The 16,857-nt window shown below is 43.0% G+C and overlaps 1 protein-coding gene across 4 annotated transcripts in view; it reads left to right on the forward strand.

Annotated features, from left to right (window-relative positions):
* The first annotated feature begins 730 nt into the window (after positions 1-730).
* Positions 731-16,857, forward strand: part of agrn (agrin) — a 264,104-nt gene continuing 247,977 nt past the window's right edge. For 2 of the 4 annotated variants that reach the window (XM_075476038.1, XM_075476039.1), the window contains exons 1-2: positions 731-1,262; positions 2,693-2,954. In XM_075476038.1, coding sequence (XP_075332153.1) covers positions 1,062-1,262; positions 2,693-2,954 — 463 coding nt within the window. In that variant the 5' untranslated portion in view covers positions 731-1,061. The remainder of the gene's footprint in view (positions 1,263-2,692; positions 2,955-16,857) is intronic. The other 2 variants (XM_075476040.1, XM_075476041.1) reach the window with 1 other exon arrangement.

Below are 16,857 nucleotides of genomic sequence, written 5' to 3' on the forward strand. Positions count from 1 at the left end.
ATCTTATTCTAATTTTCCTTCTCCTTACATCTGTGTTGGCCTCCATCAGCCTCCTCAGCTGATAAGCACTACATTCTGTTCGCCGGAGTGTCTACTCTCCAGCATTGTATGGCAATGCATTCGAGAACAGCTGAAATGCTGGACAAAAAAGCATGCGAGAGACACAACCAAAAGAGAAAAGTTCTGGGCCAAAAGAAAAGAAAAAAAATCCTCCTCAAAGTCTGGTGGTACTTCTCTAAGGCATCAAACTAAGTTTCCCTCAACATGACTTAGAACCAAAACTGTTTGGGAAGTGGAGCAGTATGCCATGACAACAAATGTTTTCTTTTCTTGTTGAGCGTAACAAAACTATAGTCAATAAAGAATAAGCTAAAAATGCTTCTGGTATGCCGGAAACAATTCATGCTTGTGTGTTTTGAAATGCACGAGACAAATCCTGCACACTGAATGGTTGTGGTGCGTGTGTGTGTGTGTGTGTGTGTGTGTGTGTGTGTGTGGGGGGGGGGTCACTGATGGGGACCAGAGGTAGAAGCACTATCTGTCCGACTGGGGGCGACGTTGGACAGTCCCTTTCTGCTGGCATCCCAGCATGCAGCCCTCCAGCTACCCCCACCATCATCACCCACCTCATCCTCACTAGTGGGATCAGCAATTCAGATTGCATGCAAATCCTGTAGCGTCAGTGTGGACGTGCGTGTGCGTGTGTGTGTTTGTGCGAGAGAGAGAGAGGAAAAGAGGGGGAGAGGAGAGAAGTGTAGTTGCATTCCTGGAGAGAAAGATCCCTGCCCCTTCCTCCTTCTTCCTCCCAGTTCCTCTCTTCCCTCCTGGTCTCCCAGCCGGCGGCGGCAGAGAGGGATTTTGAACCCGGGCTGCAGATGAGAGGAGTAGGGCTGCAGGGTGAAAGACACGCTGGTGAAACACTGGGAAGTTGTAGAAGACGAGGGTCGGTGTCACATTTTTAACGCGTTCAAGACACATTGGAGTTGGTTTCTTGGACGCACCAAGCGGCCAGCTTTAATTTGAGAAAAGTTAACTTTCTGGCTTACGTCCGTGTGGCGGTCATGGGTTCCCGGCGGACTCTCCAGGCCGGCCGGACAGCGCTGCTCCTGGCGGGGCTGCTCGTGGCTCTGGGTCAGCTTTGCGCCGCAAGTTGCCCAGAGAAAGACTTAGAAGACAGGGAAGAGGAAGCCAATATAGTTTTGACCGGAACCGTGGACGAAATAATTAACATGGACCCGGTGCATAATACCTATTCTTGCAAGGTAAGTGTTTCCATGTGCTTTCTTAAACGGGTCGTGTGAAGCACCCGCAGTGGCGCGCACACTTGAGGGTACAGACACCTGCTAAAAGTCCCATTATCTGATATGTTTTCCCTTTTGACGCAGATGAAAGCCATGATCACGAAGTTTAACTTTCAAAGTCATCAGCTGTTTTCCTGAAAAATAAATCTCCTTCCTCCTTCATCCTGGACACTGACAGTGAATCCTCTTTGCCATCAGAAATACGGGCATGGTGTTTTTTTTTTTTTTTTTATGATTTCCAATTACATAGCTATAAGGCAGGCCTAACCGACCATGTAATCATCCAAAACATGCTGTTGTAGGAAACTGGTCCCTCAGTGGCCCCTGACTGTTGGCTCTTACTGAATGTCTTGTCATAAAGGCTGAAATATGCAGCTTGTCATTTGTCAGTGGCCGCAGGGATAATATTTTGAGTCTTGATTTATTCTGTTGTGTAACTGACAAATGACACCACTTGCACTAGAAACAAAGGAATTTGTGACTTATGGCAGTAACAAAAGTGTCCTTTGGGTTAAAAGAAAGTAAAGAAAAGAAAAAAACTCAGTGGAAGTTATTTCTGAAACACATATCACATTTAAGTCAAAGCTCTAATTTTATAAGAGAGATTTTTTTTCTTTGCAGAAAGTGCTGACAAGTGCTGGCAAGGTGTGGCCAAACCAATAAAGATGTGTGGGCAAGGGCTACATTTTCATTTGTTATATCTGTTACTAATGGAAATAAGACCGAAAAAACAGAATGCACACGCAGAAAAGAACTTCTACCAATCCCTATATATGCAAATTTCCAGTCAGGAAGCAGGCTTCCTGCATTCTTCTTCCTTGACCATTCATTGCAAGACTAACTTTTGCACTACTGCGGACTTGTGGTAGGCCACTCTATAATCTGTGAAAAATAAACAAGTTTTGTTTGGTCAGCTCCCCTCACTGCTTTTCTCCTCTGCACCCACTTGCTTCCCGTCTCCCGGTGAATGAATGGGGCAGATTAGAGGCACGCAGCTCTCAAACAGAAACCACCACCAAATGCTGAAATGAGACAAGGCAGCTAATATGTAACAGAAGGAGGGAGCTTTCCCATGACTGTGCATGAAGCTGCTTTTGCCTCACTTTCTGTAATGCAATATATTCTAGACGATTTTAGGAGGGTCTGGACGAAGTCTTTATCTGGAGCTTTTGGATGAGTATATTTAAGTGGGAATCAATATCTAATTATGAATCTGAATAGTGAAGTTAGACAAACTACACCCTGTCATCACAGAAACATAAACTCCCTGAAGTAAACCTTGATTCAGATGCCCCTAAGTTTGAAGGAGAGGCAACACTTCGCTAACACTTAACAATGAAGATAAAAAAAGCTTGTTCAGAATGCTTAAACGTGTGTGTCATTCTTTAAAGGTCAGAGTGTGGCGCTACTTGAAAGGGAAGTCCAACGTCAACCGTGAGATCCTCCTGGATGGCGGCAACAAGGTGATGATCGGCGGGTTTGGCAACCCCGGCATCTGTGACAACCAGGTAGCCACGGGCGACACGCGCATATTTTTTCTCAACCCTGCCCCAGAGTCCATGGGGCCAGAGCACAAGAGTGAACTTATGCTCAACTCCAGTCTGATGAGGATTACCCTGCGCAACCTGGAGAATGTGGAGCAGTGCGTGGAAGGTGAGCAGACAGACTTTTGTGAATGGAAAAAGGCATCCAGCTTTTGAATGTCTTGGATTATAAGCTTTAATAGGAGTCTCTTCATATTTTATGACTCAAGTTGCTGAGTCATGTCTTATTGTAATGTCTTACAACGTGAGGAATTTAGCAGACGCTATGTGCTGCTGTTTGACTCATAGTAAGGCACTTAAAGCAGCCAGGATTTCATGCTAAGGTGACATAGCCTCAGGCTCGCAGTCTCAAAGTTTCCCTGAACTTCATGAAAAAAAACACCCGAGTCATCTCAGAAGCTTTGGTGCCATGGCATTGCTGCTGTCTTTCAGTGAAGCCTGGAAGTAGGTGTGACTCATAAACAACTCAGGGACAGGGGTTGAGTGGTTAAGGGATGATTCACGACCTTTGCACTTCGTGGCTGGGCCATTTTATTAAGTCAGAAGTGAAACTCGCATTTACAAACATGAAGTGGGAGCTTTACTGGGCAGCGCAGGTTCACAATCACAAGCATTTTTACAAGTGGCCGATAGACTCCCACATTTTAACGTCATTGTATAAAAGAATAAGACTATTTTAAACTACACAGAGAGACACAAGCAGGGAGCAGATCCTGAATAAATGCCCACTCGTGCAAAATTAATATTGTCATTTGTTTTCATATGCTCACATGCTGGAACTTCAGCCTGAATACTGTTATTCTTTGGAGTCCTGTTTTGGTTGAGAAGTAATTTGTCAGGCTGTGACTGTGAAACTATTGCAGCCTGTGCCCCCATACCAGTGAGTGGTAAGCTTGCTGCTGTTTCATTTTTACTGGTGCTTGACAATGTTGGCAGTTTTTCAAAGTTTGAATTTAACACTTGGGCCAGCCGGGAGCACTGGGAGTGAGGTGAGTCAGAGCATGAATCCCACTGAGGGCTTTCTGGGGTAATCACTGTTTCAGAGCCGTGGGGTCTATATTCTGGATCCCTTTCTCTGAACAGTTCTGGGTGGCAGGATGTTCCAATGGATGGAGCTTGTTTGCAGTGTTAAGTTGCATTTGGCACACACATAAAACATCTTCTGTTTGTCTGTCCAGGCACGAAACACTGCTCTGCTAACCTTTTTATTCAGGAGCCTTTTCTTCCTCATAGACTCCTGTTGTGGCAAGGGGAGTTTCTTGGCTCGGACGAACAGTCTACAATGCGCCTTTTTTGTTTTTCAGGCTTTGTATTTGAAGAGGGTTTACTTAGCATAATCTGATTTTCTCATATTGCTTTGCAGTTGAAGGCATAGCGGCAGGGAAATACTTGAAGGAGTCATAAGGCAGAAATTAGGAAAAGATTTAACCTTTTCCCGACAATGTTCTCAAGCTTTTTATGCTCAGATGATCCAATAAGTCATTTTTGAGGGCAGCTATCATATCCAGCCCCATCAGGAAACCTTTGTTTTGTTTTTTGGGGGGGAATTGGCCCCAATAATTAACTTGAAAGCCTTCATCCATAGAAGAATGAGCACTGGGGCTTGTTCAAGTGAAGAGTTTTAATTAAGAGAGTCATGTCCGATCCCTTTCCTTTCCATGCAACCACTTACCCCGGAGACTGTGGGATGTGAGCGCAGCGGGACAAGACTCTACCTGCCGCAGTGCTCATTGCACCCTCCTCTGCGCTCTCCTCATTCTTGACATTTTCGATAGCTAGGATAGACTCAGGAATGCCTGGCAGAGTGCAAGGTGGGGAGGTGCATTGTCTGAGGTGGAAGAAAAAAGGCTTTGTGTGAGCTCCTTGCCCCCGAGAGCCTTGAGAGAGACACGGGCATAAGAGGAAAATAAGATCAGTGATGTAGAAAGGAGAACAGGAGGATTTTTTCTTTTTTTCTTTTTGTGTGTGCTTGGGAGGACATGGGTGGTGAGAGATGTTGTTGTTTCTGTGGCATATTTGTTAGAGTTTGGATAAGGACTGTGTGAAGATAGATGCCCGCTGGTGCAATGTTTCACGCTCTTTCTTCTCTTGTGCTTTTTGCACTGGCTGGTGCCACTTCAGGGTCAATCAGTCCATATGTGTGATCGATTGCTCAAAGGCTTTCATATGCCATACACCTGCCCTCCACTTCTTCAAGTGTTTCCCACCAATTATACAATCAGGGAGAAAACCCATCTTTTCTATCTCCTGGGGTTTTTTATCTCTATTTACTCACATATGTTTGTTGATTTGCAAACTAAAATACATATAAACTGGTATGTGCCTTCATCTAACTGCGTTTATTGCTGAATTTGCACTTTGTCTGGATAGAAACACAGAGGGCCGCAGGCACAGAGTTTTTCTTTTGTTCTGTCCTCCAGCCACCATTCAGTGCGATAATACCACTGTCACTTGTGCCGTACAAAGAGTTTACAGATTATGTTTCAAAAACACAATCCAGTGCAGTCGCTTGTAGTTTCTTTGGAAAAACTTGACTGAATTCTCGACTGCGTAAAAGTGGATGAAGGCTCCACAGATCTACGTGCCCTGCAGGTATGCTAAAAGTCAAGATCATGCAAATCAAAATGTGCTGTGTGCCCGTGTTTGTCAATTCAATTTTATTTTTTCCCTGCAACAAAGACAGAAGGCGGAGGTGTTGGGGGTTTGGAAGAGAGGAAGCCCTCTTGATGGAGAAGCGTTGAGCGCACAGGGAGATTGTATCTGCTTTGCTATGTTTATCAGCTGCTTTTGTTTCTGTTCCTGATGACTCGATGTCAAAGTCTTTCCCTCAAAGCCCTGACGAAGAACAGCAACAAAGGGCTGTTTCTTCCTTCCGTCTTGATCTCTTCCTCCCCTTCTCTTTTTTTAATCTCCCGTTTTTTGGAGTGAGATGGTGAGTCGAGCCAGTCAGAACGAAGTCCATGCATAGTCATGCAACAGCTGCATCAGAGATCGTTTCTTTGTCCCCTTTGTGTTGCATCTATTTAAATCCATGGAGCAGAGGACGGCCAGTGTGAACGCTGTCCTCAGGGGATGTTAGTGAAGCAGTGCTTTATTGCCCACTATAACACTGACTTGATATGATATGTATGTACAGCAGTCCAGCGGGTCACTGGTAATGGGGTTAGGCGGGCTTCTTGAGAACATGATGGGGGTTCTGATTTTCCAGCAGGTGGTCTCGCTTAATGATGGGCGAGAAGACAGACCTGTGGAATGCTTCTCGGGGTGGGTGGGATGTGGGATGACTGTTTGAGTCCCCACCCCCCACCCCTCCTTCACCTCCATTGCTTCTTCAATGAATGAGCTGTGGCCTTGCAGAATACTTTGAGCTTTTTTTCCCCCACTGTTTGTGCAGGGAGGAGGCCTGGAATTCCTGACCTGGCTGCCTCCTCCCCCGTCTACCTTCTTGATATGTGAGGAGATAATGTCAGAATGATAACAAAATGGGAAGGAGCGAACACTTCAGTCTTTTCTTGCAATTTTTCATAACACACATGCCAATCATTTACAGGTCGCTTGGCTAATTTTTTTAAGGATAATTAAAGACTTCTGTGCTCTTATCGTTTTAATAACTTCAGATTCTCAGATATTATTTTCTAAGTAGAAATGTTTGTCTTCACTGACGTTACACTTAATGTTATAGTCTGAACAAAAGCTTCTTGCATTTGTTAGATAGAGTGCAGGTTTTCCCTTAAGATGAATTTCATTCAAAGTGTAGTGATTTCCCCTGAGTTTTGCGGAGGCTGTCTTTATTTCAGGTGTGGTCGTCCGCCTCTGCCTTAAGATACTCTGGGAAAACTTGCTGCAAGTTTGCTGCCTTATAATTAAAATATTAGGCTCCCCTACCACCTGCTTATATTTTAATCTTGCTGTGAAATTCCAGCGATAGATCATGACGGTCGCACGGTGAAACATGACAGCCCACCACTTTCCCAGGTAGAAAAACACATGGCTTTTGGGTAATTCCAAAAGGGGAGATGGAATTTATTTTATTGTCCCTCAGGAAAGTGTGTGAGAACACTACGCAGCCGCACCCAGATGACTGAACTAAAGCACTGGGGTCTTTATCCAGTCCGTGTCTACACAAGTAGGCTTTTGTCTTCGGGGAGTCATGGGAAGTCAAGAAGGGTGACTTCAAGGATTGGATTTTTCTCAGGCTCCTTGAATGGATTAGGCTGTAGTCTGAGAGCGAGAGTTCATTCGCTTGCAGGAGGGCTTTTCTATAAAGGTGCAACCTTGGTAAATCTGTGTATCCTGTTTGGCTTATGTCAAGGCATTTGTGCAGTGAATTGAACAGAATTGGGCAAATGGAAAGGCTTGATGCAAGTCTTAGAAGAAATAAGCAACAAAAGCTCGAAGGGTGAAACAAGACCATCGGACCTGTTTGCCAGCTAACCCAGAGTCTCCAGAGTTATTGCACATTTTAGATTTTAATTAAAAATGTGGGAGCGTTGAGCCTGTTTGGCATAGCGATAAAGGACGCTGAAATGAAAAAGTCATGAAAGATGGAAGAGAGCAAAGGAGGAATGGACCACTTAACTGCAGGCTGCTCAGCTTGGCCTGTTTCCCAGCCAGAACCAAGAGTGTATCACTCTGCTGCTGATAAGAATCACAGATGGTATTGATAGTACAATCTAAGCATGTTAACATCTCACATGTAGTGACATGCCTCTTATTACATGCTCAGAGTGTGCACACGGACATAATGTGTAACATCAAACCTGTTTAAATATAGTGTACATCAGGTAAAAATCCTGCCGTTGCTGTACACCAAAGCTTTCTGTTCCCTTTAGCTTCCGACAGTTATGTGACTTAGACACATTCTTTCTCTGCACCCTGCTGTCTTTTTTATAGGATCTCATTATCACCAACATTTCAATTCAAAATGCTTTCTCAATGGCTACATGCATCATGATCAATTTTTTTTAGAGAGTCTGAGTGTTGTTTTGACGTTCATGAAATTGAAAAGATGTTAGGTTCGTTGGTGTCAAAGTCTCCGTTTAACTCTTCTTTAGTTTAAGCCGGGGAGGTAAAATTGACCCGGGAGGTTCCTATCAGGGCCTTGGATGTACAGTGACCCGGAAACCTCCCTCTTCTAGCCACTGCATAAAGAGCTTCGGAGAGCAGCAGCCTGCATGAGATCTGGGCCCCGCTTCGGGGAACTGGATCCGTGACAAAATTCCTGATACCAAGGCTGCGTTTCTGGAACAGGGCAGCTGCTGTGGCAAGTGTGGCTACTTACTGTCACAACGCCAAAAACATCAGGTTTAGAGAAAGGAGTTTTGAGGAGACACCAGGGGAGGGGGTGGGAGCAGAGGCCCTAACATGATTTGTATTTAGGTCAGCTCAGCTGTCACTCCAAAGCTCCTCAGATCAAGAGAAAACAAGACAAGAAAATGAAAATATTTCCCGGCTCTGTATATCAGTTTTGTTGTAAGAAGCATTTCCTCTGGAAACACATTGACGACCTATAACTTTAACATAGAAATTTCAGGATTAAAAGATGAGAGCTTCCTTTGTTTTAGGCAAATGGAACATTTTTCACCCTAATTTTCCATCACAGCTGTGGTAAATAAGGGGGCACTAAGTGAAAAGTTTTACAGTTTCTGCCATCCTCCAGATGTTGGCTCGACATGCACTGAGCCGAGGATTTTAGATTAGAACTATTATGTATGTTATTGTCTTCAAGTGTACACCTGTTGCGTAACCCCATCCATATGTATTTTGGTTGTAGAATGCTGGTACCCATCTGGTATCTCGCTTTTTTTGGGAGAACATTCCACTATGTGTACAGATTTGAAAGTTTTTATCGCATGTACCTCCTTTGGTCATTACAAAGCTGCACATGCAGGAAGTAGAGGAGACTTGACAGCTTGGGGTCCCGAGTTCACAGATTGTGGGACGCGCTGCTTTTCCTGTGCTATTTGGTTCTTAAGACAACAGCTCGGTCTCTGCTGCTTCCTCTCCCTCCTCTCATCCATCTCTCTGTCAAAGGATTGAAGGTGAACCCGGGACGAACAGCCCTTTTCCCCTGTGACTTGTGCTCTGTGTTGCCTTCTGCGTTTGCCATTATGTGTTTGTTTAGCTTCCTGCTTTCAGTTGTCATCTTTAATCATGTGCTCACATGCTGATGATTAGCTGCACATGTGTGTATTTTGCGTGAGTCCACCGTTTCTCTGTTGCACCTTTCTGGCAGAGATGGTTGATATTTGGCAGCTTGCTGATTGTGAGCTTGGATTTTGATGTCTCCACTTTTACCTTTGAAGTCTTTTGCTGTCCTACCCGTCTCCCCACTCGTGGCCTCCCTCTGCTGTATTCTCACAGCCGTCATTCCGTCAGTCCTCCCATTTTTCTCATCTCACTGCACTTCCACCTGCAATTAGACTGGAATCCCATGCACTGTAAAGCTGTCATAGTCTTAATACCAGGTGCACTTTGTGCAGCCTCTGACCTAATTTCACATGCCCCCCTCTGTATTTCTTTCTGTTGGCCTCCTCACAAACCAGCAGTGAATTTATGAAGTTAATGAAATGATAAAGCCGATTTTTATTTATTTTTTTTAACTTTCACATTTAAAGGAGAACTGCACTGATTTTAAACACTGCATGTATGAAAACGCTGTAAGAAACCTTTTGTGGGCCCTGAGGAAGCTGCATGAAGTCTGTGAAATTGCTTCAGGTCATGTCTTTTGGACGCTATGCTTGTTGAGTTTGAAAGAAATTAGCTCTTCTTCAGTGCTTGAGGATAGTTGCATTATGTATTTCTGACAAAAAAGCACATCTGAAATGAAATGGGTCTGCTTCATCACTGATGGTTCTTTTTTTTTTAATTACTGGAGATTGACTCACCTGAACTTGCTTCAAATGGATCGACAGAAACGTAATATTTAGCTGCCAATTCAACTAAAAGGAAATAAAAGGTAATAGCAATAAAATCGGAGATGCTAGGGTTTCTTTTTTTTTTTTTTAAATAAGTGAAGGATTTGATCAACTGTGTCATGTGTGTGTCCTGTCAAACCTCCAAAGACGGCAACTCTCTTGAGAGATAAAGCCCCCACACTTTCTCCCTGCCCTTCTTGCCCTCCAGGCTGACAGATTTGTCAGGCCGGAGGGAGGTGCTCGGCCTTCCCCTGTTGTTTCAGCCAACAATCTCAAGGACTTGATGTCTTTCAGCAACAAACCGAGATAACTGGCAGAGAATATCCCTTGAGCCGGAGCTTGAGCTTATATCTGTACACACACACAGACTTTGCAGTCTTTCCATCAGAATGACACATAAACGTAACTTAGTATGTTTCTGACCTAGCATTTGCTTTGAATGACAGAAATTATGAGTGATTGTGAGAGTAAGACAAATGGAGGCAAGCAAACGGGAAAAGAGTGAAAGGACGAAACGCGAGCAGGCTGAAAGGAAAGTAGAAATTAAATGTATATAAAGTGCATGGTCAGTGAAGAGTTACAGCTTGTAAAATGAGAGGGAGTGGAAAGTAAAAAGATGAGAAATAATGGAAAGAGGTGAGAGGATACACTTTAGGTATCTGAGTATATTCAACGTAAGGACCATAAAGTTAGTTTGTCTGAATACTTTGATACAAACTCCTGCACTATGATGCCTCCAGCCCTGAAAAATGATTAAAACAAAAAATAAATTCTCTCTTACACCGTGGTGAGATTCCTGCCAAACAGACTTGAACTGAGTGCCACGGTGAAGTGAAGCTTTTGGCATTTTCCAGCAGAATCATGGCGCCTAAAAGAGGCTTGGCCTGAGGTAACAAGTTCTATCAGCGTTGCCAGAGCTATGCCCATATCAGCCTCTCTGAATTCTTCCTTAATGTCACTCTGAAGCCCCTCAAACTGTGTTACCACACAACTCTGTCAGCCATTTTGAAATGTGCCCAAATCCTCTTTTAAACCACGAGACCCACAACTCCACCAGCAACAAAAGGTTTCTGGCCATCTTTCAGATAAATGACACTCTTCCTGCTCGGTGAAGAGGCTCGAGGTCCGTCCTGCACGGAAGAGCACTTGAAGCAGACATCTTTAGAGGGCTCTTAGAGAAATACATGAGGACTGAGATGGATGGAGGCATTGAGTGTGGAGAGTTTTGGTCTGTGCCGTTCCAGTTTTCAACATTCTACGTGCCTTGCTTGGACTGGTGGTCAGAAAAAGAGTATCCGTAGATAAATGAGGCTTTCCTTCTTAGGCTGTGGTCTAAGTGAAAACCTCTTTCTGTCTGACAGTATTTCTGTGAAATGGAGTGCTTCTTTCTTAATAACAAAACATATTACTCTTGTTAAGCTCAGAGAGTGCTGTTTTACAGCTGTTCATAAAAGTCAGTTATGCAGTACAACCTCATTGGGGGGGAGTAAGGCTCAATGATTGGGCTTGTGAAGCAAAATGAAAGTGCATTTTAAAGTTTAGCCCTCTGAAATACCCTTTTCTAAAACACATTGTGGCTTTTTATCAGGTAAATGGATAGCTTATTTATCTCAAGTCTTTTGTGAAGATCACGATCTTAACCTAAACTTTTGTTTTTGTAACGTAAACATAAAATGGTTGAACATGCTTGAGTTAAAAAGATTGTATATTTTGTAAAGTATGGTTTACCGGTGAGGAAACAAGTGGGGCTGCAGGAGCCACAGTTGGCTGTGGATTTAGTTATTTTACTGAGCATCTGGTTCTGCAAAAATCAAGAGCAAGCTATGTGTCTGTACAGTACATTTCAACAACATGTCAGGTCAGGTCAGGAGGGATGGAAGGATGGACACGGATGCGGACTTTCAAAAAAGGTTGATTTATTAACCACAAAACAAACAAAGTTCAAACTAAAGGCGCGGCAAAGCCGGATTCAAAAAACGTAACTCTGGACAAAACAAACAAAGAACTTTCATGGCATGGCATGGCATGGCATGGAATGGCATGGAATGGAATGGAATAAATAAATACTTAGCTTTAGCCAGGTAGGTTGGGACAGACAGGTCATGAACACTAACAGAGGTAAAGATCTGACAAAACTGACCGGGGAGGCAGGAAACTAAATAGAGGGCTGGGAGTGATTGGGGAGTGAGTGCAGCTGAGGGGAATAAACAGGTGCAGTGAGTGAAATAATTAACAGGGTGCAGGGAAAACTAAGACATGAACTGACACAAAAACATAACCTAAAACATGAAACTAAAAAACGTGAGTCCATGGGTGTGACACAACAAGGCAGGTGCTCTACATGAAACATAAAAGGCAAAGAGAAAAGACACGTGCACAAATCAAATAGGACCGTTTGTTTGCATAGATTTCAGACAGTAAGACAAAGTATACATTCATTATTCCATGAATGTGACTCATTGCAGTTCTTTAACTTGAGGTCATCAGTGTAGCTTTATTCATCAAAAACAGGACGTGTCTCAGCATGTGAGCTCAGTGTATTTGGTAAATGAGAAAATGGGATATTGTCCTGCCTTTTACAGGCTGTCTGTAACTATTTGCTCCTACTTTGTCCTCAGATGAATGGAGTAAATGTATAAATGAGCTCAAACAAACCCATCTTTTAGTTTGTGTTGATTTGATATAGTTTGGTTGTAGAGATTTTAATTTTCTGGAAACTTTTACTGGGTGCACAAAGAATTTTTAAATTGTTATTTTTCTGTGAAAAGCAAAAATGCTCAAGTAGAGATAACTTTACCCGCATAGATAATGTTCTTTTCCCTTATCCACACACAGTGTGATTAGATTAGAAACAGCACAAAATTGCCACTGGAATTCCCCCAGGGTCCCGTTTCACTTGTTGACTTTCAGGGCCTCATTCTGGCTCAGCCTGGGTTCAGGCAATAGTACCCAGCCTCCAGACATCCAATTCCAGTTAAACGAGGCGAGAGTGACGGGCAACAGGTCAGCCTTCAGTTAGCCCTTACCTGAGGCCAAAGGCCTGAGTGGATTTAGGGCTGTGAGGTAGAATCAGGGTCAGATGTGTCCACACCACCCAGAGAGCATCTTGGGTTATTCCCTGTTGGAGTTGAAGATTCACATTCTTTCCACTAATTACCGCCGAGATGGCTACAAAGTTTGCCTGTCTTACTCAGCAAGTGTTGAGTTGTTACCGTGTTCAGCATCAGACGTGTTTCTTGATTCATCGTGACTTTTCACTCGACTTTTATGTTTCATTGTATTTGAATGTTTAAATTCAAGTAAAAGCTATCCATGACTATCAGAGCAGAGCACGTTTTACAAACAGGACGCGTGAAAATGTGTGTGCTCTACGTTCACCACCTTCCTTTTCTTTAGATTGTGTGATAGGATCTAAAATGGTGCATTTGCTACTTTTACTCAAGCCAGTCACTCTTGCTTTGTCCGTGTGTGTGTTGCTGCATGTCTGTCTATGCGTGAGTCACTCTTAAACACACAGCTCTCAATCTATGTCTCTCACACTTTGGCTCTCTGTCTCTGTTCAGCCTGCACAGATTGAACTTCTGCTGGTCAGGATGCTGGTGGAATCTTGATCAGCTCAAATTTACATCAGGACAATGGCGGGAGTTGAGAGGCGATTTTCTTTCCTCCTCTTCCTCTTTTTCCCCTTCCTTGAACCTCCCGTTCCTTCTTTTTGTCCGTCTCTTTGCTTGGATGTCTTTGCTCGCAGGCCCCATCCCTCCTCCTTCATTGTGTGTTTTTTGGAAGATGGAAAATAAAGAATGAAGAGGAAGCCTCTTTGACAGTAGACTAAACTGAATGCTTCTGGACTTCATCTGTGCTCATGAGAGCACAGCACTCCTGATAATGAACTCCACATACTTGCGTCATTGCACACACACACACACACACACACACACACACACACACACACACACACACACACACACACACACACACACACACACACACACACAATCCAATGTTAGCCATTTTGAGCTTTGGATCCCACCGCTAGCCTTATGTTGTGTTGTCTATCCATGTCTAAACGTCATTGTTTACATATGGCATGTAATCATTCAACATAAACTTAATTTAGCATCAATTCTGGCATCATATTCAGAGGTTGTAATTCAAACATTGAACCTGCTTGACAAAAATGCAGGTTAAATAAACTGTCATGCCAGTTTAGTTAAAGTGTTAACACGTAAAAAAAAAAAAAGAGGATCACGATTACATGTAGTAATCTGGAATGTAGTAATTACATATCAGTTTGTCATTTTGTTACATTCCAGGTAAGGTGGGGGGTTTATTATCTTAAAAGAGGATGCATTTGAAAATCTCTTTGTACAGAGAGGCTGAGCCTGAAAGTGTTAGCATGGCACCAGGTCTTGAGGTGAGGTGGTAAGCCGCTTTATAGCGGTCTTCTGCTGAAGCCCACCATGTGGCGAAATAAGCACGCAAGAATCAGTAAGAGTCAGCATTAGATAGGAATAGCATTCAGAATTAAACTAATACCAGTAACTAGAAAAGTAATCCCAGTTGTAAAAAACCCTGCTTCCTCAGTTTCAACATAGTTATTTATTTAGAGTGCTTTAAATACTACAGTATACTACTAATTGAACATAAATCATGAGGCAGAAAAAAAATCACTGGATATGGATGAGAAATGATGGCATCACTTATTCTACTTTGACACCAAAATTAGCAGGTTTAAACAGGATTTTAAACATGGCAAACAAGCTTAAATGAGCCAATTTCATTCCCCATTGCCAGTAGTAGCATGTTTAACCTCAGTCCTCCAAAGGCTGAAATATATGCTGAACTGGAGTTACACACAATAACGGCTCTACCTCCCAGAGGACAAGCCTGTTAGCTGTTAGAAGATGGGATGGTGTTACGCTGTATTCTGCAGTTGCAGTGTACCACGGTTTCTGATAATTCATTCATTGTGCAGGTTATGTTTGCTCATGCAATGCTCAGGAGTAACTAAGCAAACAAAACCAGATGTTTTCAATAAACTTCTATGAAGGAGAAAGCAGTATTTGTTTGCTTTATTTGGCTTTGGAATGAGACGTTTTGATTTGTGTTTGAAAAGTTCTGTCTGAAGGCTGGAGAGTGAATTATTACATTTCAGCTGCTGCTCAACGGATTGCCGAGGAGCTCATTTTCATCAACAATCGGCTCCATTAACAGTTCTTGCTCCCATTATGATCAGGATTTTGATTTGGGAAAGTGATAAGCTGACTGGTTGCACCTAAATTAACGCTTCAGGAAATGCCAAAGAAGTGAGATGACTCTACCAGTTTCAGTTGTCGTTGAAAAGAGAAATACTTAAACACAGTGCAAACAAGTAGATTTTCTTATGCAAGTACAGATCCTTCTTTAATTTAGTGTTAATAACAACACAACACAACACAAAATAACAATGAATAGGCAAGATGGACAGCATAAAGTTCCAGGGGCCACCCTCTGCAGCGAATAGATATTTCTCCTAAAGGTTTACAGATGGTGGGTTACCTGCAGTCAGTCATGGCTGATGTGTTTTGGATTTGCTCGCTTTAGCGCCGCCATCACTCCTCAGAAGAAGCTGAAATGAAATCCAGCATGCAAATCACCCGGCTGGTTTGAGATGAGGCGCCGACAGTCCTGATAAATGTTGATGCTTCGCTACCCTCCCCTCTGAGAATAAACGATAGAGTATAAAGTTTATTTAAAAGTTCTTTCCCAAGACTGCTCTTTTTCCATTTGAGCTTTAGTGATGGAGATGAGCAGATAGTGTCGAAGGTAAGCGTGTGTGCGATGTGTCTCCATGTGCACATTCAAATTGTTTTGTGTATTTGCATATGCACAGAGATGAAGGGGACTGGCAGCCTTTTTCTCTCAGTCACCGGGGCAGAGTGTGAAACCTCCTGAGAGAGAGCTTTTTAATTTCCCTCTCCGCCACCTTTCGGCTGAATTACAAGGAATTGAAATGAAGTTTTTCAATCAACACCAAACTTTGGAACCAAACCGTTATCAGATTCCGATTCATTTATCAAGCACTGAAAGCAAGATTGAGTTCAGCTCGTGAGTTGAGGGTCGGTAGCTTCATTATTGTGTCTGCCGGTGTGGAGTTAAGCAAGGACTGTGAAATACACACTCAGATTGTAAATTATCACCCTCCGGCCACCATCAGAGCTTCTCCTTTTTAGATCAATGTTGACAAAAGGCTGAGAGGCCAGCTCCTGGAAGGGTATGGAAGCTTTTGGGGGGGTAGCCTTTGTTGCAGACTTCTTGTCTTTTAAAACCCTCCCTTCCCAACCACCTGTCTTCCACCGTAGTTGATTATCAAAGCACTGAAGCTTAGCTCAGTGCACAGACATACCTGCCCCAGACTTTGAATATCATATACCACCCTATTCTCCCTTTTCTCTCCCTTTGAGATGAGGGGTGACAAAAAAAGGTTTTTAGTGGGAGAGATAAAACAGGGAAAGAGCTCCAGTCTTACACCACCTTGGGGCTGCAGACTCAAGTTCACAGAAGGCGGAACTGTTGGGAGGAGAAGGATTAGGGAGAAGGGACCTCAGTGTTTCTGTATAATCAGTGTATTGTTGCAGGACGTTCATCAAAGCGCAAAGAGAGTTTTGGAAGACAGAAGGGAGGTTTTATGGATATAGTATCAAATCAAATCAAATCAAATTTATTTGTATAGCACATTTCATGTACAAAACAATTCAAAGTGCTTTACATAAAATAAAAGCATTGCAGCAGGGAGTGGAAGAAGGATTAAAGGATTAAAGTACAGAGTCTTGTGCAAAACATTGTTTTGTCATCAATTTTTAACTGTCTTATCCAGCCTAATTTGAATGTTTCATATATTGATATCTGAATGCTTTTAGGACTGATTAATGAAATATGCCTTTAACCCACTTGACATCACGACATTAGTGCTAATAATCTGACTTACATTTAGATTTACATTACATTTTTACAGTCTTGCTGCTGTGCAAACTTCCGTAAACCATTTTGTCCTCCAACTAACATAACAACTCAGATCCAGTGGATCAGGGCAGTCAGTCCTGGTATATATTTGTG

This window comes from Odontesthes bonariensis, chromosome 10, assembly GCF_027942865.1.
Source record: "Odontesthes bonariensis isolate fOdoBon6 chromosome 10, fOdoBon6.hap1, whole genome shotgun sequence".
Classification (NCBI taxonomy): Eukaryota; Metazoa; Chordata; class Actinopteri; order Atheriniformes; family Atherinopsidae; genus Odontesthes; species Odontesthes bonariensis.